At 38.2% G+C, this 22,109-nt stretch overlaps 1 protein-coding gene across 1 annotated transcript; it reads left to right on the forward strand.

Moving 5' to 3' along the window:
- The first annotated feature begins 458 nt into the window (after positions 1-458).
- adra1ab (adrenoceptor alpha 1Ab) lies at positions 459-19,728 on the forward strand. The gene is made up of 4 exons (XM_041969176.1): positions 459-540; positions 5,479-6,747; positions 19,001-19,515; positions 19,585-19,728. Exons 2-3 carry the CDS (start codon positions 5,832-5,834, stop codon positions 19,474-19,476), a joined length of 1,392 nt encoding a protein of 463 aa, XP_041825110.1. The 5' UTR covers positions 459-540; positions 5,479-5,831; the 3' UTR covers positions 19,477-19,515; positions 19,585-19,728.
- Positions 19,729-22,109: the final 2,381 nt, after the last annotated feature.

The raw sequence follows: 22,109 nt of genomic DNA on the forward strand, positions 1-22,109 counted from the left end.
TCTGCATCAATTTCTAACAATGCCCAAGGAAAGCACTTACAAGTGGGAAGATGCAGAAGCATTTTTTCTTTTACATTTTACAGTTTCTTCGTCTGTTTAAACAGTTTTGAGCAACACTCTTGCATTTTTTCTTTGCAGTTTTGTTTTCAGTCATTTCTAAATGCCCTGTGAAGCATTGTTGCATTTGTTTTTTGCAAGGTTTGCACTTCAAGGCCACACAAACAGAGACCATTCATGTGTAGATAACTGTTCGATTTTATAATTGTTGATGTTCTCTTAAAGCCACATAAGTGAACGCACCCCTATCATCAAAAAGGTCGTGAGTTGCTACGGTGTTGAGGGGGGGCGGGGCCTGTTGGGATCAGGTCGGTGGTCCACTGATTTTATTTTCCATCAGAGGAGGCAGGAGGACTGCAGGAGGGAGGGAAGGACTGTGCTCTCTGTGCTGTCTGTGGCAGGCACAATAACGAATGACTGCTCTCAGAGAAAATTAACTGGATTCTTTTGTTGGTGCTGCCAGATGTACATGCTCTGAGGAAGGTAAGACCTTTTTCCTTTACTCCCATCCAACGGCATACTTCACTCAGTGAGCGACTTCAATTATTCTTAATTCATCATAGTTTTGTTCAATTATTTTAATAAAGTGAAGGATGGTGTAATGTTGTTACTAAGAAAAAAAAAAAATATATATATATATATAAACACACACACGCACACACACACACACACACACACACACACACATATATATATATACACTAATTCATGCAACTAATTAGTCTTTTCAGCATTTCCGGAGTGTTTCTTTCAGAAGAAGTATTGATTAGATGTAATAAAAGTGAGAAATTTGATGACTCTTTCCATTTAGATGGATTCATTTTCAGTTCATCTGCAGTAAAATAAGAGGCTAACAGCACTAACAGCAGAATCTCTTCAGGGGAATGAAAGTGAGCTAAAGCATTTTCTGGATTGTATCACCAGTGTTCAAGATTTATGCAATATAGTGATATATATCATAAATTAACTGAGTTATGAACTTCATCTGGGATTCATCCCTGAGGACAATATGCACCATTTTCAAAATGTGCTTCCGAAGTGCTGCAATTCATCATGGAAGTGCTCTCCTTCAAAGACCTGACACAAACTGTTAAATATATACAGGGTTTGTGGAAACAGCAATTTATAAGAACTGTCCAAATCTGGCAACAAAGGAGATGGCTGTATTTTATTTGTCTTATATGATATTGCGATGGGAATTAACTTTGTGCTACTATGCTGGTATTTGAAATATTTTAGGAAAGATGGTGATGGATTGATTTGTGACATGATTCAATGAGTGCGGCTGTGGTGAATCCCTGCTGTTGGTATTATTATTGTTATTATTATTATTATTATTATTATAGATAGATGCTTTATGGGAGCTTTAAGACAGACAAGGTAAACAACCTGTTGAGGCTTTTTTTATGATAATATGTTATAGGTTAGTTAAATATTGAAAATTTAAATTAACTTATTAGTATCTTAGAAAATATAATAATGTATACCTATGGTTATTTTTGGTTCCTGCAAGGTTCAAAGGTTTCCTGTCTGGTTGTATCAACACTTTTTGGCTGTGAAATTCATGGTTTTGGTTGTATGGTTTACCAGGAACCCCATAAAAGTTCTTAACTGCATGTTTTAATTTTCCAAAAGGTTTTCTCAAAGTGGAAACAAAAGCCATCCACATGGCGGCTTTCTTAATCCTTTTTTTCCCCTTTTCTTCCATTCTTTTTTTTTTGTGTGTGTGTGTGTCCCTGCTCTGAGACAATTTCAGTCCTAATGCAGCCTTTTAGAGTAAATGACCAAACAAACAGCGCTGCTGGAGCAAAATGTGGTAGTAATAAAGAAAGGCATAGAATTTCAGCATTGATATTACCAGTGAAAAGCCTGTACACAATTTCCTATAGCACAAGCCTAAAGCCATAATTAGAAAGTAATATGTTTAGTTACTTTACAAAAAGCAACAGCAAACAATTTACAAAGGACGAAAGCAAGTAAAAGATTAACTGCTAAGACTGTCCACCTCCCTAAAACATGTCCTAAACGTCTGTTCACAATATGCAACCTGAATGCGAAGTAGTGTTGTATGTATTTTAGCCCTAACCATGGTTATTTTCTAACCCTGCGCGAATATATATGATTTCTAACTCCAAGCATGTGATGTTATTTTCCAAATGTTTTGTCATAATGTGTTCACATTATACAGTGTCGGCATGCTGGTGTATGAATGTTGTTAGTGGTCGGAGAGACCAAGTGTAACCACGGTGACCAGCAAAACACGGGTGAAACCAGCAGTAGCATTGTAAACAAAAATAAATAATTTTTAAAAAAATGTATTTTAGCTCAAATCACTATAATTTTCTAACCTTAACCAAATTTTATTGCTTTAATCCAGCGGTTCTTAAACCTTTTCTACCGCAACCCCTTTGAAGAAATAAATGCCCAAGTTGTTAAAACATTGCTTTGTCTTCTATATTTTCCCAATCTCCCAGCCAACCATCGCCACCACATCCCCTCACCAACCCCACCCCCCCCTCATCATTTTGCCGCGCCCCCCAGTTTGACAACCACTGGCTTAATCGAACCAAGAAGTGACCAGTATCTTTGCAAACTGTTATTGTGTTCCTGCATGATTATAACATAGAAATGAAAAAAAAAACCTGTTGCTTTGTTGTATGTTAAACTCGATATCCCATACCAAAGCGGAAAATACTGAATGCATCTTTGGTGCGTACATATAATAAATATTTAGACTGTTTGCTAACCAGAGAAGAAAACAAGAAAAAAAAAACTTTTTGTTGCATTCTTAATCTTTACAACACCTGCATCTGTAAATTACTTCTTTAATCTTCCCTCTGAACTTCTATAGTTTTTTCCAACCATTGTGGCTAAAGCTAGCTAAGTACTAGAACTGTCATACAAGCTCAGGGCAGCACTAAAGTGGGAACCTTTGATGATTCTTCGTAAAAAAAAATCCCTGACATTTAATCTTATGAGAACTTTACAGCTATTTTTTTAAATGTAATTTATGTTTTTTAATCTAACTTTAGGAGAATGACTGGCTAAGGCTAGCTAAATGTTTGCTTGTTGACTGAGGTTTTGTCTCAGTTGTGTGTTGACGCATTACAGAAAGAATCAACACACATGCTGTTAGGGTTAGGGTAAGAAGGTAGGTATGTTCATGTTGTGCGTTACCTTTTTACATAATCCTTTTCATAATCCTGCCCCATGCCATTAATTTGTTCTTTGAGTAGTTGTACCCAAAGTCAGGCTACATTAGCCCACCTAATGTGCTTTAATATTCTGTCTCCTCAAACAAAAGCCTCATCATGAATCCAATCCTACATTTCATTGGTTGACTAGCTTCAATTCTTTAATGGCCTCTCAGCTTCAAGGACAAAGCACATTACATCCACTAAAGCAACAACATTAGTAGATCACCCTTTGGATTTTAGATGTAAATTAGAGTAATAGAAATTCACTAATAGCTTTAAATCAGATCTCTGTTGAGAAAGAAGGACCTGAGCAGACTCAGTCTCTCTGGGTGGCAACTGCAAATGTTTCCTAACATCTGTTAGTCTCTGCATCATGTTTGCAACCTGTATAAAGTCATAAAGTAGCTTTAAGTTGAAGATATTCTGCAGAAAATGGGAGAAATAAAGCAATGTCTCATATTTGAGAAGCTGGCATATCAGATTAGAGGTGCTCCTTAATGATAAAATGAATCAAAACAGAATTTGGGTTTAGCTCTAGCAAGTATCTTAAGTCTTCTTCCTTAGACTAAAAAATATGATTAAAAAAGATGCTGAGAAGTCGCTGACTGGAGATGGAAAGGGTCTGAGGGCAATAAATGGCAAACCAGACTGAAAAGGTCATTTCACACATCTTACACCTCTTTATCATTTTGAATCTGTGCTGCTGTCACCCTGCTGCCCTGTCCATGGCAATACAAGCATGAATGAAACATGACGAGATATACATTTTTGGCTGTAGAGATGAAGCCATGCCTCAAGCACATGCAAATAAAATCTGATGTGTGCCGTGTGTCACCCCAGCAGCTCAGTGACATAAATGTGTCTCCTGGTACTGACTTACTGCTCTTGTTTTAAGACTAGTCTTTAAAGTCTAACAGCCTGAGGACGCACAGCATATTGTTGCTGAGTGGTGGAATAATAAATGGCATTGTGTGTATATGTATATATATATCAGTAATTTTAATTAACCACAGGTTGGGACCAATTAATATCCTGTTTGACCCTTTACACAGCAGTACAATGCTTCTCCACTTACTCTGCACTTCATTTTTTCCCTTTGACTTCACACAGCAATCTCATTACAGCTATAAAATGCATCCCCAATATCACTGAATTTAGTTATTCTGCCAAATAAATCCAAGATATCCATTCACAGTCTGTTTCATGTCATTTCCCCGCTGGCCACTGACGCTGAAATCCCAGCATCAAGTGTTTACTTGGCTGTATTTGGTTCCATCACATAGCGTAGCGAGCAGAAGCTTTGATCCTGCATGAATGTGTGACAAGCATAACTCTACTCCTCCAAGGCGGTATCACGACCGCTACATCAGTCTTCTTTCCCATGCCGACGCTTATCTCACTCAGCAACATCCCCAGTCTCAAACACGTACACCAAGAGTGATACTGAGCGGGACTATCAGCAGCTGAAGCCCACACCGGGGGGTATATGGTGCCCTCCTCGTGGTTCAATTCTTGGCCTGTCATTCGGGGAATGAATTAAAAGCCAGCCAGTGCGCACAAGACCTTCAAGGAACCCATCACAGGCTCTGGCTGAATGTCTGCCCTTACAAACAATTATTTTTGCTTTCATTTATCTTCTCACTGCACGGTTGACTGGATTTCTCATAATGCCACAAATGATTTTCTTTTTGCCCCTGAGGATCATTATTTGCGCTGTGGTGTCCTTGTGTTTACCCCTTGTTGTTCTGTGATTATATGTTATTTTTCTTTTCTGTTATAAGCCCCTGCGCCCTTACAAAACATCAATCCAGCTGGTTAAATAAAAGCTGAAACAAAAGTCAAATATCAATGATGTTTGTTTCTTTTTATGGAGAAAACATTGTTTTTTGAATAAAAAGAACATCATAAATGCTCATTCAAGCAAAGAATATATTTTTCTGCTGCAGCTGTACTGAAGTGAGAAGACTTTAGTGTAATATTTTTACCCTTTAATCATTACTGGATGATGTGAAACGTGTTGTCATAGGTATTTATGTTAAATGGGATGAGCTGTTTCTTTGCTGCCTTTGACAAGAGTCACAAGCCTGCTTCGTTTAATCAGTTTATTTAAAAAGGGACAGTGTAAATGTGACAGAGTTAGCAAAAGAGCAAATTTCCACCTGTAGTCCCTTGCAGTCTTATGAAATTGTTGTTTAAAATTCTTTTTTCTTTTCCTTTTTTTCAGGTTTCTCATAGTAAGGCCTTTCAGCATCAGCATCAAATCCATCAGAGACTGACACTTAAATCATGTTTTTATTGTTTTTATCCCCATTTTTCACACCAAGTATGACAAACTGTGGCAGCATCCTGTGAAAATACACCGTCTAGCCAAGGATTCCTTGCTGCATGATCAGTGAATTGTTGGCTAGAATCGCTGCATCTATAAATGACGTGGAAGAGCAGTTTATGCAGCTGGAAAAACCTACGTTCTCTGTTCTGGACAGAGCAGAAGCAGCAGAGGGTTTGGAGCTGTGGTTCTTGAGGAGCAGATGAGAGCCATCCGTGTGCAAGACACTCAAGAAAGAAGAGAAAATCACAATGGTTCCTGCTGAGAATATGAGTGTTTTTTCATCAGCAGACCTATGCCCCAATTGCAGCTCCTCCACCCACCCAGAAGTGGATGTCACCAAGGCGGTGGTTTTGGGAATCGTGCTTGTGGTCTTTGTGGTGTTTGGGGTTCTCGGCAACATTCTGGTCATCCTGTCTGTGTTATTCCACCACCAGTGGCGTTCTGTGACTCACTATTTCATCGCCAACCTGGCAGCAGCAGACCTGCTGCTCAGCTCCGCCGTCCTACCCTTCTCCGCCACCTCAGAGGCTCTGGGAAGGTGGGTTTTTGGCCGACCTTTCTGCAACGTCTGGGCTGCCCTGGATGTCCTCTGCTGCACTGCCTCCATCCTCAGCCTGTGTGTGATTTCCATTGACCGCTATCTGGCCGTCAGCTACCCTCTACGCTATCCCGCCATAGCAACTGGGCGGCGAGGCCTGACTGCCGTGGCTGCTCTCTGGGGACTCTCAGCAGCTATATCCGTGGGCCCTCTGTTTGGCTGGAAAGAGCCTGACCCAGAAGATGAGACTGTTTGCAGAATCACAGAAGAGCCTGGCTATGCTTTGTTCTCAGCATTAGGGTCTTTCTATATACCACTGGCCATCATCCTGGCCATGTACTGCCAAGTGTATACTGTGGCACGAAGAGAGACCAAAACCCTGAGGGAGAGCAGGAAGGGAGAGGGGGTAGAGATGGAAGGGGTGACGCTGAGGATACACAGAGGGAATTCTGCACAGACGGGGAAACAGGAGGACAGCGAGGAGGCTGCAATGCACAAACGCCCCTCCTTTCCCCTGCCAAGGCTGCTGAAGTTCTCAGGAGAGGAGAAAGCAGCCACAACTCTCGGCATTGTAGTCGGATGCTTCATTCTCTGCTGGCTCCCTTTTTTTCTGGTTTTACCCATTGGTAGGTACCTTCTAAAGTTCTCTGTACAAAGCTTGTTGCGTCTTTTTGGATTCAAGTCACAAAAGGTAAAAATTTATTTTTTTTGTGAAAGAAAAATTTTGTTGATTACCAAATGCAAAAGCATAACTAATATGCTGCTCAGAGTAGTTGCTTCTTATAAATTTCTAGTAGGGGGTTCGAAATATCTTCAGAAATGTTAATGAATCAATTTTGTATAATACAGTTTAAATAAAGTACACCAAAAATTTCAAAGACACCAAAATAAAATTAATCAAAACAAACTTTGCCAGCAATGAAAGCCTCTGAATGTTTGGTGCAGCCATCGAATCTAAAACTTCTTATACTTGTCGGTTTGTAGTTTCTACTGCTTCCATTGATTTAATTTAATCTAAGAGTTGCTGTTCAAAATAGATCAATAAAGTGATGGAGGAAAAAAATAGCAAATATTAGCTCTTCAAAGACCTTAAATTGATTTAAGACAGAGAATATACTTGCTTTTAAACAATACCAGAGGATCCACTACGGGGCACTTTAGAGGACTCAGAGTTGTAGAATTTAGCCTCATTTCCACCAGCGGGTCCAGGTCCTCATGGGATGGTTTGTATCAGCAAACCCTGATCTCTGTTGCGTTTCCACAGCCAACCTTTACCCATAGGCGGCATATCGGCCAGATAGCTATAGCTGCGTTAATAGTGTGATGTCATAGCAGCGGGATGACTGCCATGAATTATAACGAAGTAGAACACAACACAGAAACAAAGGAGGAGAATGCTGAACCCCCAGAAGTTTGTGTTCTTTCTTCTTAGCATGTCGCTTTAAACAACAAAAGACAACAGTATATCTAAACATGGGGCTGTTGCCACTTCATTCTTAGTGCCGAGTCCCACAGGAATTGATGATTTTTTTTCGACCAATCAGAGGATTGCAGTGTGTCCAGCTCCACACACTTTTGGTCTGATCAGCAGGAAGATTGGGACCCCAAAAGGGTTCCTCGCTGACATTCTGGTCTTCTAAATTTAGTCATTTCTATCATTGCTAATCTTCTTACTGTACTTCTAGACAAACTAGTCCCAACACTGCCCCTAGTGGTTACTCCTATATTGTAGCTTGCAAACGTGAAGCCATGATAAAAATGGAAACGTGTAAATAAAAGCAAGTATATTTTTGGTCTGACGGTTTTGTGTTGTTAAATGTGTAGATGTGGGTCATTGTCATACAAATTTTGTTACAAAACCCTCATTTATTGTTTGATTTTAAACATTCAGTATCTCAACATGAAGGCTGCATATCTAAGGATGTTTATGCAGACACATTTACTTCATTTAAGTTGTTGTTAAACTACAGAGTTGCCAACTACCCAAAAGTGAAAATTATTCAAAGTTTTTTTTTTGTTTTTTATTGATCCATTAACCTTTTTTCAAGGTTTCCGGGTTTCTGATTGATTAAGAATCATGTAATGTTGACAGATTTTTTGACCATCATATTCAAACATTCAGATATCCCTTTCTTTAGAGTTGAAGCAAATATTTTATTCAAGTTGTACTCTATAAATTTCCTTTAGTTAAATAGTAAAAGTCTTTTGCAACCCCAATAAGTCAGATCATTCACATGATTTAATGTTTTAAATTCTCAGAGACAGTAACATTATTCAGCCACTCTAATGAACACATACTAAATATACTAAAATGTGTACAAAAACTCATTTTCAAGTTCTGCTATAAATAAAATGGCCTCTGTGACTTTAAAGTTCCACCATCGTGAATAATTTTACTCTCATAATTGATTTTTGATGGAGCACGGCCCCAAAGGCTACTACTCATTATTGCTGTCTTTATTTTACTGATTTTTTTTCGGTTGATTGATTCTGGCTTCTAGAAAGTAATCTGTAAAAATGTGTTTAGCCCCCCAAAAATACCATAAAATAAAATAAAAAAAAAAAACAATTAAACTAGAGGACTTTAAGAATTTTCATTTTAAAAAAGTGCAATTTTTATATTTATTAACTTTAATAACTTTAATATTTATAACATGAAAAGGAATCTCTAGCTGAGTGCAATGAAACCAAAGATTAATCTCCAACAAACTGTTCAAAATTGTCCCTACACGTTAAAATCCATCCACAGCTCATTTTGTGTCATTTACCCTCCAGCCGCTGAGAGATGTTGCAGTTATTTGTTTTCACAATTAATCGTGGTATTAAATGCCAATCAGAATCTTCATAAATAAAGAGGATAAAATGGTTTTCCTTAGATTTGGTTCACTGCTGTGCTAAAGCACCTACATGCCCTAAATCAGCTTCTCTCGCAGAGATAACACCAAATTCAGATTTTTAGTATGGCATGAGTAATAACTTTGTAGTTTATGAGTTAATGTGAAAGAAATAAAAAATGTGTAAATTCTACAGATTTATTCATTTTGAGAGCCCTAATTAAACCTTAAAGACCTACTAGATGTGATCTTCTAAGTTTACACATTTATTGTGTTGGGAAATTAATTTGCACATAATAATCATAAAATTCTAATTATTTTTCTGACAGTAATCATACCAAGAAAATGTGTAATCGTGACATCCCTGATAATGATTATCAGCGTGCCATCACGAGTCAGAAGCACAAATGTTTGAGGTCAGAAACTTGTGCAGTATTAAGTAATAATACTTAGAAAAGAACTAAATATATTTGGATTGCAAGACAGTGTAGTTAAACACTGACACGTCAGCTTTGTAAGTCCAATACTAAACTACAACTAGTTTGTTCACTCAAAATTTAACAGGAACAAACATTAAGGCTCAATTTTATTTCATTTAAAGATAAGCAGGATCCAGACATGTAGCTTATTCATGTTCTCAATTTCATGCTTCATACTCCAATCAATTCCCATCAGTTTTGTCTCATTTGCCACTTCCTGCACACAATATGACTTCAGGCCTTCTGTGTTTGCCTTGAAGCTGCTGAAATACTTTTTTATTTTAATATTTCTAATGCTTTCAGACAGCTCTAATGGCTTGACATATTTTAAAAAGAAACAGCAAATAAAAAAACACATTTTTAAGCAACAAAAAACAGCATTTATTGCTTATTTGTCCAACAAAGATGTAATTTTCCCATTTAATTTTTCATTTTATTATCTGCAAGATATGAGAGATTCAGACTGTAAACTTTACATAAACAGATAAATGTAAACGGGACAAAGTGTGTCTTTATGTTATAAAAAGTAAGGGAAAAGAAAAAAGAAAGAAGAATCAGAACAGTTGAAAAAGGGTGATTTAACCTGCTGCAGGGAGGATGTGTCGGCACTTTGACGTCCTCGTATACGAGTGCTGAGGACTTGAAACATTCAACCAGAGGGAGCAATTAAACACTGCTTTCTAAGCCAGTCACAGGTACGTGCGCTGAATGAGAAAACATTAATTTTGTCTATGCTGCATGCAAATGAAAAAACTATACAACACCAAAGTCTTCATTTAGCTTAGAAGTCTCGTAATTGTGTGCCATTAAACTATTTATGAAAAATCTGAAATAAACAAATAATGTCCCTAAAATGTCATCTAATTAAAATTTTGACTAAATAAATATTTCATAGAATAAATAAGAGTTTTTTAATCAGTCAGCAACTGTTTTATGTCATTTGTCAAACAATGAGAAGTGAAATTAAACTGAAATTAAGTTCATTTAGGATTATTCAGCTGTTAACATTTAGGTAGGGTGAGGTTCTGGATTAGGTTAAAGCTCACTAAGCTTTATCAGTAATTAACCAAACCTTCATAAACACTGTTGAAGGAGGTGATAAGTAATCAGGACTGAACAACAACAACTTGGTTGTCAAGTAAATTAACTACCAATGGAAAACAACACAATGTCTTGACTGTAATAATGAATAAAGGAGTGGGCTTGGGTAAACAACAGCAACAGTCTGTCAACAAATAACATAATAATGAAATAATAAAAAGCATTTCATTGTGTTTAGTCTGTAGATTTTGTGCATTCATAACTAGCTTTATCAAAGTCTTGGTGTAAACACACTCAATGGTAATTTTATGAGGTACACCTGTTTAATTGCTTGTTAACACTAAAATCTAATCAGCCAGTCACATGGCAATAACTCAGTGTATTTATTCATGTAGAGGCATGGTCATGATGACTTGTTGAAGTTCAAACTCAGCATCAGAATGAGGAAGAAATGGAATTTAGCGATTTTGAATGTGGCATGGTTGTTGGTCAGAGTATTGCAAAAACTGCTGATCTACTGGGATTTTCACACACAATTATCTCTAGTGTTTACAGAGAATAGCCTGAAGAAGAGAAAGTATCCAGTGAGCAACAGTTTTCTGGACCAGAATGTCTTGTTGATGTCAGAGGTCAGAGGAAAAAGGGCACACTGGTTGGAGATAATAGAAAGGCAACAGGAAGTTAAATAAGCACTGGTTCCAACCAACGTATGCAGAACAGCATCTCTGAACACACAACACATCCAACCATGAAGCAGAGGGGCTACAGCAGCAGAAGACCACACCGGGTGCCTCCTGTCAGCTAAGAACAGGAAACTGAGGCTTCAATTCTGATGAGTCTGTAATGTAATAATAGTAATGCACCATGTCACAAAGCTCAGATCATCTCCAGCTGCTTTCTAGAACATGACAATGAGTTCACTGTATTCCAGTAGTCTCAAACTCAATCCAATAGAGCAGCTTTAGGATGTGGTGGAACGGGAGATTCTCATCATGGATGCAGCCGACAAATCTGCAGCAACTGTGTGATGCTGTCATGTCAATATGGAGCAAAATCTCTTAGGAATGTTTCCAATATCTTGTTAAATCTACGCCACCATGAAGGCAGTTCAGAAGGCAGAAGGTCCAAGATGAAAGTAACAAAGTGTACCTAATAAAGTGGCCTGTGAGTGTATATTTTAACAACTGGGAGCTAATGAATTCTCTTAACTGATCAACTCACGTTTTTAAGCAAAGCTCAAATCTAAACAATGGCTCATTTAAGGTATTTCATAACAGTGTATACAGTAATTATTACATTTTTTTTCTCATTTGTAAACAGATGCTCCTTATATTTTAATTAATCAACACATAAATGTCCTACGTTTCCATACATGTTCCAGTGTGATTAAAATCAGCTCTCCACATCTCTCTAGTCTTTGTTTAGCCCTTAAATCTAGTTTAGAAAGAGGAGGTTGGAAAATGTTAATCCATAAGACCCCTGTGAAACTGAGCACTGATTTGCCCATCTTCAACTCTAGTAGCCTTTTTCATAAAGCTGCTAGACAGGAAAGGGGGTTAAACTGTTCAGCAGGTTGATTTAAATGCCACTCCTTCCACTGTGTTTTAAACAGTCATTACATTAAAAAAAAGAAAAAAAACTTTATCACTTAGGCTAGGTTCACACTGCAGAGTCCGTTCACATTTCCAATTAAATGCGACTTGTATGTGATCTCCTGTATGAACCTTATGCGCACCAAAAGTGTCCCACATGCGTAGAAGACACAACGACGTGACAGTGAGTGTGTGTGTGACGTCTTAGTGTTTGCGGAAGTAAACATGGACGGTAACAGCGGAGCTTATGTTGCAATTTTTAATTTATTATCCAACTGTAGCCAGCACATTTTTGATGGCATCGTTTTAAGGAGGAGATTGAAAATGAGGAGAGACAGATTTTTGGCCATGGCATTTTGTGGAGCAGCAGCAGCAACGTCTGTACAGAGAAACGTGTGGGCAAGGAGTCACAGTCAGGAGTGATGGGAGAGTGATGTGAGCGCCTTTACAGATAAGAGTTTATAAACAATGATGTGTATGACGTGTAGATCGGATTAATGCCACCTGGCCGTTCAGACTGAAGTCACATGGCAAAACATCAGATTTGTATCAGATTTAGGACGACATATCCAAGTGGCCTGGGGCGCATTTGAAAAAATCGGATCTGTGTCGTTCAGACTGTCGTGGAAAGAACAGATACTGGTCGCATAGGGGCCAAAAAAATCAAATCAGCCTGCAGTGTGAACCTAGTCATATATTCTTTACTGTCATACTTCCCTCTCTTCCACCCAACATTTAGGGTGAGGCATTAACTCTTTAATGTCCTCACTAAGAAAAATGGGGATGGAAAAATACCTCTTTACCTTTGCTTTGAATTTTGCTTTACACTTCACACGCCAGCAACTGGATATCAACACGTTGGCAAAGAAAAGAAAAAGAGAAAGGGACAGCAACAAATGAAACAAGAGTCATCAGACTGAGTTTTACTGGCAGAAAGGAGCTCAGAGAAGAGACAGGATGCAAGATGGATGCAGAATTAGATTGGCTGTTGACTGATGTTGGAACTTTGAATTGAACTCTGCACTGCCCTCTAGTGGATGTGTTGCCTAACAACCATGCCAATGTAATGCACACATAGGGAATATGTGGGCATTGAAACAGACATTTATATTACGTAGGGTGAACATAAATGAATCATTGTTCTGTTACGTGAACAGTGCCCGATGGAAAACAGTCCTAAGTGTGATCAAATATGATACACTATTGATGCCTTGCAGCAGACGTCACAGATGCGTTCCACTGCGTTCGAATGCTTGCCGCCGCCATATTGAGTACCTGATAGATTAAATCCGATTAGACCCTTTGTGCCACAAATGCATTGATTTACAGTTTTCAGTTTCTGTAAATGCTGCTAGTGCACAGACGTGGCCATAAATAAAACAATAGGGAAACCGATTAAAATATCCCCTGCTGTTTAACCGATCGTCAGTTATTATTAGGACAGCACAGACTGCAGAGAAGCGTCCGGATTTAATCTAATCACTTACTTCTCTAAAAGTTTGTTCATCAAACCCCGCTAGCTAAAGCTAGCTCTCCTAGCTTGCATTGAAACTCACCTGATATGAAATGTACACTGCACAGACGGCTACTTGCAGTCGGCGTCCAGTTAACCCTCCTGATCGCTGAAGGCCATCTCTGACGACGTTCTTCTTCCTTTGGTAATCGATAAAAAAGCTATATCTCGGTCTCCTTTCTTTTTGTCACACCCAACTGCACAGCATTTTGACGACATCTCCCACTACCTGTGTGGTTCAGGTACTCAGCGCAGGTACTCAATATGGCGGCGGCAAGCATTCGAAAGCAGTGGAACGCATCTGTGACATCAGCTGCAAGGCATCAATATCATTCAATGGGTTACAAATATTGCAGATTCTGCAATGACTCTCTGGATTAAATCTGACTCAGGAGCCACCGACTGATTCCACATGCTGATTTAATACTTCCATCTATAAAATAATCAAAATATTGCCTTATTCCAAAACTCAGACACTTAAAACAATAGATTGTTTTAAGTGTCACATTCTGTATAAAACTATAAAATGTGTAGATTTTACAGCAGGATATTGTGTAAATCTGAGCTGATTGGCTATATATATTGCAGTTCTTATAAGGAGAAGGTGTTGTCATGGAGATGATTCTATTGATGAAGGTCAGCATCAGCTACAAGATATCCAAGGCCTTCCACCACTTTTAAGTTAAAAATGAAACTTTCATGATTTGATTTTTGATGCTGTTAAAGTTAATTCATATTAGCAACATTGCTAAGACTTTTTGTTACATTACATAAAAGTGAGGTTGGAATAATAAAATTTAATTAATTTTCTTGTGGGTTCAGTGTGAAGCTGCCACACTCAGAGGATAAAGAAAGAAAACTCATTTAAAAATACTTCAAGAAGAAGTTTGACTTGATGAAACTACTGATTGAAAAGCTACCTGATCAAAAAAGCAAATACTGATATTATTGAGGTGGCAAATTCTTTTAAGAGTTCTGCACAGTGTGGCAAAGCTGTTTGCCAATAAATCCAGAAGAGTCTGAGATATTTCTCTTTAAAAACACAAGCTAAGCAACAAACAGAAAACCTTCATTTTTGGACTATATCGAGTCTTTAGTCTGCAGAAAATGACTTAGCACTGTAGCTGCAATTGTTGTGATACAAAAGCTTTTGAGACCAGAGTCATTTTCAAAATGTTGCTTGATGATATGTTTTGCTTTGTGGACACTATCAGCGAGGACCTAATTTCTTCTTGACTGCTGGGTTTTAACTTTACTGACTGTCATTTCTCAGAAGGGACAACAATAAATTCAATTACATGCAACCAGACAGAACAAGCAAAATAAGTAGAACGGGCTTCTACTGTGAGATGAAATGGAATGAAACAAACTATTGCTCTCTTTTAAGAAAGCTATTATAGATAACGAGCATGATGCGTAATGGGTTGTAATGCTGTGAGGCCTCCACAGTCATTTTGCAGACTGCAAGACGGCCGGTCACAGGAGGATAGTTATGAATTTCAATTGAGACAGACCTTCATGACTCAAAGGGCAGAGCTAATTAAAAAAATAAGTGAATGATAGTCTGATAATCTCAGACTGAAGGTTTGACAACTTATTGAATTTTGCCTTGAAACTCTTAAGATGAAAAGCCTTTTGTGTGCTTTAGGACTTGTAGGTCACCGACCTTTTGCTGGAGCTGTAATGTGTTGCAAGAGCAAACAATTCTCAGGAAGAGTACTTACGAAGCTCATAACAAGGTGGCTGCAGCCTAGACGTAAACAGTACACACACACACACACGCACACATATATATATACATATATATATGTATATATATGTATATATACACATTCTCTGTGCTAAAAGTAGTATTAAACACTAAGAGTGATAACCATCTGGTTTGATGTTGCTGCTGTGAGGAAACAATACCATGGGGATCCATCCACTCCAGGAGCCAGTCAACCCATGTCCTACAGAGGCCACCATCATGACAACCACCCGATCAGGACAGACCGGGGCCCACACCACAGCCATCAAGCTGCAGTATAGGGCCCCAGCCACCCAGACAAGGGCGATCACCGCAGCAACAACCCCAGACTGAGCAGGCAGAACCCCTGGCGTGGAGGATCCCCATGAGGAAAACACTGGAGTAAAAACAAATATTAAATAACCTTAAGAAACAATAAGCTAAGAGTAAGTAAATAAATAAATAAACAAACAGATAAATAAAATAAATACAGTTGAGTAAAATGCCACGAAAATAAAATAAGATATAAAATTTAAAAGCTTAAGATCAAATAAAATTTAGTTAAAAGCTAAGCTAAAAAGGTAGGTCTTAAGCCTCTTTTTAAAAACATCAACAGTCTCTGCAGCCCTGAGGTTCTCTGGCAGACTGTTCCACAGACGAGGGCCGTAACAACGGAAAGAGGCCTCATCATATGTCTTGGGCCTCACCCTTGTAACAACTAATAGACCGCTACCATAGGACCTCAGGGTCCGCGAGGGCTCATAATTTAAAAGCAAGTCGGATAAATAAGAAGGCCCAAGACCATTAAGACATTTATAAACTACTAAAAGAACTTTAAAATCAATCCTGAAACGCACGGGGAGCCAATGCAGCGATTTTTAAACTGGTGTTATGTGTTCCCTCCCTCTGGTCCTTGTCAGAACTCGTGCCACCGAGTTCTGAAGTAGCTGTAGGTTTAAGATGGACTTTTTAGAAAGACCAGTGAGCAGGGCATTACAGTAATCTAATCTACTGAAAATAAAAGCATGCATCAGCACCTCTGTGTTGGCAAGAGAGAGAAATGGGCGGACTCTGGCAATGTTTTTAAGATGATAAAATCCTGTCTTTGTGACATTTCTGAAGTGTGGAATAAAATCAAGCTCAGAGTTGAAAAGAACACCCAGATTTCTCACACACTGAGAGGGATTAAAATTATGTACACACACACACACACATACATACATACATACATACATACATACATACATATAAAACTGCCTTGAATTATTGGTTTTATGTTTCTCTTTTCTGTAAAAGAAACTCTTTGTGGTCAATAATTTTGTGTTTGCTTTTCTTTAATAAGAGCTTAAAATTTCACTGATATTTAGTGGAAATTCAACGATTAATAATTCACCAGACTCCTAATGTTATTTCAAAGATTACTTTTTTTATATCATGACTCATTTTCGCTGTATGTTTGTACACTTCATAATGAACTCTTGGCATTAAACAAAGAGCTCGCGTGCACCAAGCCAACAACTGGCCTTGGTCATGTCTGGAGCATCAATAAATGTTGTGAATGTAATGGGTGAGTCCAGGAGACAGCAATTCAATTTCTCCCATAGAAGCAACATTTTCACAACGACACGGCCATGTTGAGTGAGAAAGCTGAAAACCAACTGATTATTGTGACTCAAATGAGACTACCTCTGAAATTACAGAAAAAAAAAAAACAAAATATTTACAGTGTTTTTTGTTTGTTTTTTTCTACTTTACCCAAGGTTGTCATGTTTAATGTGTAACACACAGCAGAGTTGGATGAGTTGTCCCACCCCCTTGTACATTGACGGGCTGTATCTTTTTACCCAGCTGCAGGCTGCATGTCCTAGGCAACAGTTTGAGCTTGTCTCTGGGGTCCGCTCAGTCTCAGTTTGGTATGCAAGGATGCATTCACACTGATGCTATTTGGTCCGCTGTAGCCCTTTTTTGAGTACTCATTGTATTACTTGGAAATTTTCATTTTCAACCATAGAAAAGAGTGCCAAATATAATACTGGAGGATATTACAAGACTTTAATTCTTTTTACTAAAACAAAAGTTTCGCAGTAGTGCATGGTCATTAACAATTTTTTTAAAATGTTTTACTCGGAAGACAGTTCTCAGTGAAGATGGGATGAAGTGTACAAATATGGTCCTTCGTACAATAAAGGGTTAAATAAAGGTATGCTTCCTTGGATAGTATCGTTCGTTTGGAGCAGTGTGAACGCGCATTTGCACATGGACCAAAGAAGCAAACTCTGGTCTGCTTAAAACCAGGGATCATGGTCCCCTTGCAAGTGATTCCTGGTGTGGTTCACTGACCATGTGAAAGCAAATGGACCATCCATTGAACCAAAGAGGATGTGACGTTATAGTGCAACACGTTTGATAGCTTGCTGCTGTTATTGCTCATACTGGACAGATTCTGGTGAAACTATATTAGGTTTGAACACCAAAGTAAAAACAGAAACCCCAGGACTGCATACATTTATTGTTGCTCTATTGTTTCCTTGCAGCTAGTAAGGTCATTTTCTTTCCTGGCCAATCACTGAGAAGGACTCCATTCTTTTTCTGGGTCAGTGGTCGTTTAGGGAATATCACCCCCTTGCGAGCAGTTGTTGTAACTGCATAATGTTGTCCAGGTAGTTTGGTCTGCTTGAGTAGAATGCAGCGTGAAAGCAAACCAAACTAAACCAAAGTGCTAAATTTTTCAGAATTTCCCACCTAATCGAACCGACGCCCCCGGACTGTCCTGGTGTAAAAAATCGTTATAAGTTGCCCACCTTTCAAACTAACACATTTTCCATTTATGCTGGGCAAAATTGTAACTAGTGTGATATTACACATGTTCAAAAACACATAAAAAGGAGGCAGACAGGGTGGATGATGGTGCAACACCATGGACTGTCACGCCTAAGCAGTAAGTCGGACTCGTTTTGGTTAGGCATTAAAAAAATAGCTAAGTTTATATGTTATTAGAGATGTGACCAGGGTGAAGGATATAAACACAAATTTAGGTCTAAATACAGTCGTAGTACATGATCACAGGATCAAAGCACTTGAATGCCTGCTTATAACAGGCAATGTAAAATATGCCAATTTTACAATTTCTCTTCCTTAATGACGACATTGTTTTGGAAACGTGGACAAACAAACCTATTACACTTTTTCTTCAGGGATTTTTTTTCTTAATTTAAAGAGTTTTATGCTTGCATAATGGGCATCCATCCATACTTCCTCCTAATACACAATCTCTTTGTATTTCCTGATTTCCTGTTAACTATTGGGGCAGCTTCTGCATCACTTATTGCAATAATGGGATCAATTGCTTTTGTAAATTGATGATAAATGCCTTAAAATAAAAATTAAAATATTTAAAAAAATAGAACAAAACAACCCAAACTGATGCATGACCTAGCAGCAGTTTGACAAGTTAGGAATAAGAATATGATGGCCATTAAGATTGAACTTAACTGGAATTAAGTTGCTGGATCATATGTAAACATTCACAAAACATATGTGGATAAAACTTAATTTTTTTTAAATGATATGAACTAATTAAGAAAATTGTGAATTTAGAAAATCGTCCAGCTCTGGGAAAAGTTTGAATGTTCAAAGTGAGCTTTGAACACATTAGTATCTTTTTTAACTTATATTCGTTCTCCTTTTCCAGGGTCCATATTTCCATCCTTAAAGCCCTCTGAAACCGTCTTTAAGATAACCTTTTGGTTGGGTTACCTCAACAGCTGTCTCAACCCTATTATCTACCCATGCTTCAGCCAGGAGTTCAAAAAGGCTTTCCTCAACGTGCTGTGGGGGCGCTGCCTCAGAACAGGGGTCCCCACGTCTAAACCGCAAGGACACATCACTGCCCATTCTTCCAGTCCTGGCCCAGCATCTGATGTATGCCTTACTTCACCTCAAAACCATGTCACCGTCTCCTCGTGGTCTTGCTGCAGGGTGCTGTCAACCTCCTCATCATCCATCGGTGGTCTGGACCAAGCTCAGAATGCACAAGTCCAGAGTAAGAGCCTGCTGAAGGCTTGGTGTTTCTCAGCCAGACGGACTCCAGTGCCACAGAACTCCTCCACTCATCGGACAACTAAAGTCTTAAGGCTCTCTCTTGGCATTAAGGGGGAGGCCGTTTGATTTGCAGGTTTAGACTTTCGATCCTCGGTTTAGAAACTCTTTATGTGAACATATTGCTCAGTGCATCGGAAAGTTACCTCAGTGGCTTATATTTGTTTGAATGAAGACCGTGGATCGAAATTTGACTTGGAAAGTGAATGAATAAAACACCCAAAAGCCACTCTGGAGCTGCTCTTGCTTTTATATGTAAAAAATTAAGCCAAAAGCCAGTTTTTTTAATGTGGACACCAGGATAGGAGGTACTGTATATCTATTTGTGCTTGTCAAGAAACAAAAAAGATCCACAAAATCCACGGAAATTGAAATTGTAAAACAACCCAGTAGATGTGACTTCGTCAAGCATTACTGGTGTTTCTGCAGTTTGTACAAAAGCCCTTAAGGTCAAGACAATAAGGAATTTGTAGGTGATAGATAATCAATATTCACTGTCAGCGCTGGGAAGGTGGCAGCTGGTGTAATAACGGACCCCTGTGTTTTACATGTGTTACAAAAAGAAAAAATCTGTGACAAAGGAAAATGGCGAGCACCGTCATATTCTGGCCCATACATAGAAAATATTGTACAGTTCAAAGAAAAACACTCCTCGCTGAACCACTGAAGCTTGAAAAAGCTCTGCTTACGTTTTTGCAAAGGCTCCATCAAAGATATGTTGAATCAGCTTTTCATGTTTTTCTCAAAAGCTTGTAGTTTTAAATAAATGAAAAGGCGTCAGATGTTTTATTTTTTCCCTGCATCTCAGTCCCATTGATGGACAGCTCTTTGTGAGTGATGAGGAGCTTCACAGCTGTGCTTTCCTCATGCAAACACTGGACAGATTTAAGGTTTTGTTTTGAGTCATGAACAATTCTTACTCCCCGGGTATGAAATACTCATTCTTTTACTTATTTATTTTTTTTAATTAATTGTTTTTGTCCTGTGAAAGTCTGAAGCATCTTTAAGTCGTGACGATATTAGATGATGTGAGTAAACTCTGCCTTATGAGTGAGTATAAAAAAGTTTGCATTAAGAAATGCTGTGGCGATGGCACCAAGGTGAGTATTGTAACAAGTATGAGTATTTGTTTTGGAGTTTTCTGTTTGGCTTTACTTGCTTTAGGGTCTGCTTAGCCTCAAAAGATTCTTGTTTTCGGTAAAGAAAATTCAAATGTTCCAATCATTAATTACATGTTAATTACAGTTACAGCAGAGTTGCAGTTATTCAGTGGATAGGGCCTTATAGTCCCTGTTTTAACTTCATGATATTCACTCTTAAATTTGACAAAACAAAATGAGCATAGCAATAATAAAAAAAATTTTAATGGCTTTGTTTCTTCAGAATCCCTGCTTTATAAATGACCCCCTGAAGTTTTAAATTCATGGACATCAAAGAATAGATGTTTTCCCCCCAAATGTGATGCTTTGCTCAGTCTTTATGCAGCTATATATAGATTCTGTTTATTACCAGGTCTGTTTCTCATGTCATTCAAAGACTAAAACACTTTCTTGTTTAGGCTGAGATCAGATTGACTGTTCCACTTTACATTTTAGCTTCACGTGTCAAAGAGAACATGTCAACCTGCTTTGGCTTTTTAAGATGATTTGTGTGGAAAACCTCCAGATTTTTTTTTTTTTTTTTTTTTTTTGCTAAACTACATTGAGTTGTTTTGATGCATTAATTATATAACAGTACAAAGATAAAAACGTGTCAAAATCCAAATATCTGGACCCAACCATTTGGCATTTGATGAATCCAAATCTTATAAACTGCCTTGAATTATTATGATGCGAGTGATCTCTCAAAGAAAAAGAAGAAACTTTGATAGATAATGATTCACAGCACAATATCAGGGCAAAAGGGTCACTTGCAGAAACATGAAAATACTGCTTACTTTCTGGGAATAAAAACATCCATGTGTGTGTGTGTGTGTGTGTGTGTGTCCAGTGTAGGTTAGCATTTCATATGTGTGCGTACTGTGTGTGCAAAGAGCAGTCAAGCGGTGATATGTCTGCTTCCATCATTTCTGATATTATTTATGGAAATAAATTCACCAGACTCCCTAAGAAACATGAAGCTCTCATTTTAAAGAAGCAGCACATGAGTCAGAGGGTTACCGTCCCTGTCACGTCAGGGAAAATACTGTCATGACAAACAGATCCAGGTTCCATTACTGGAAAGATGAGCTTTAACCTAATCTGTTGACTTGGCAAACTGATGTTTCATTACAAAGGGAGCATCATGATTAATAATGTTCTGCTGCAAAGCAAAGCGGATGACTGGAATTGTTACTTCATCTGGAAGTGAAGGAGGATTTATTATTCTCTATGAGGAAAGTATGGTTTATGTTATATGTTGAACTGGAACACTTTCTTCAGACTTCTGAGGGTTTTCTTTTCCTGTGTCTGGGTTTTTCTTCAAAAAGTCTCAATTTTATTAACATTCAGAAGCTTCCCTGCTGAACTGCTAGCTTGTAAGAGCATGTTGAAAAGTTCTGTAACTCCACCTAATCTAAAGTGTACTTGCTTGATTTTGTTTCTGGCATTTATGTAAATGTTGTGTTAAGCGACTGTGAATTGTTTATTTGAATTATTTTCTGTCTAAATAAATGTGATGAGGAAAGTAAAGTTGAATTTCCCTAAATCTTCCATCCATTGTTA

The sequence above is a fragment of the Melanotaenia boesemani genome, chromosome 19, assembly GCF_017639745.1.
Source record: "Melanotaenia boesemani isolate fMelBoe1 chromosome 19, fMelBoe1.pri, whole genome shotgun sequence".
In the NCBI taxonomy this organism is placed as follows: domain Eukaryota; kingdom Metazoa; phylum Chordata; class Actinopteri; order Atheriniformes; family Melanotaeniidae; genus Melanotaenia; species Melanotaenia boesemani.

Excerpts from the sequence above, each read along its gene's own strand:
- adra1ab (XM_041969176.1), top strand. The coding sequence starts at position 5,832 with ATGGTTCCTGCTGAGAATATGAGTGTTTTTTCATCAGCAGACCTATGC. Across the intron at positions 6,748-19,000 it reads TTTTCTGGTTTTACCCATTG|GGTCCATATTTCCATCCTTA; the intron begins GTAGGTACCTTC and ends CTCCTTTTCCAG.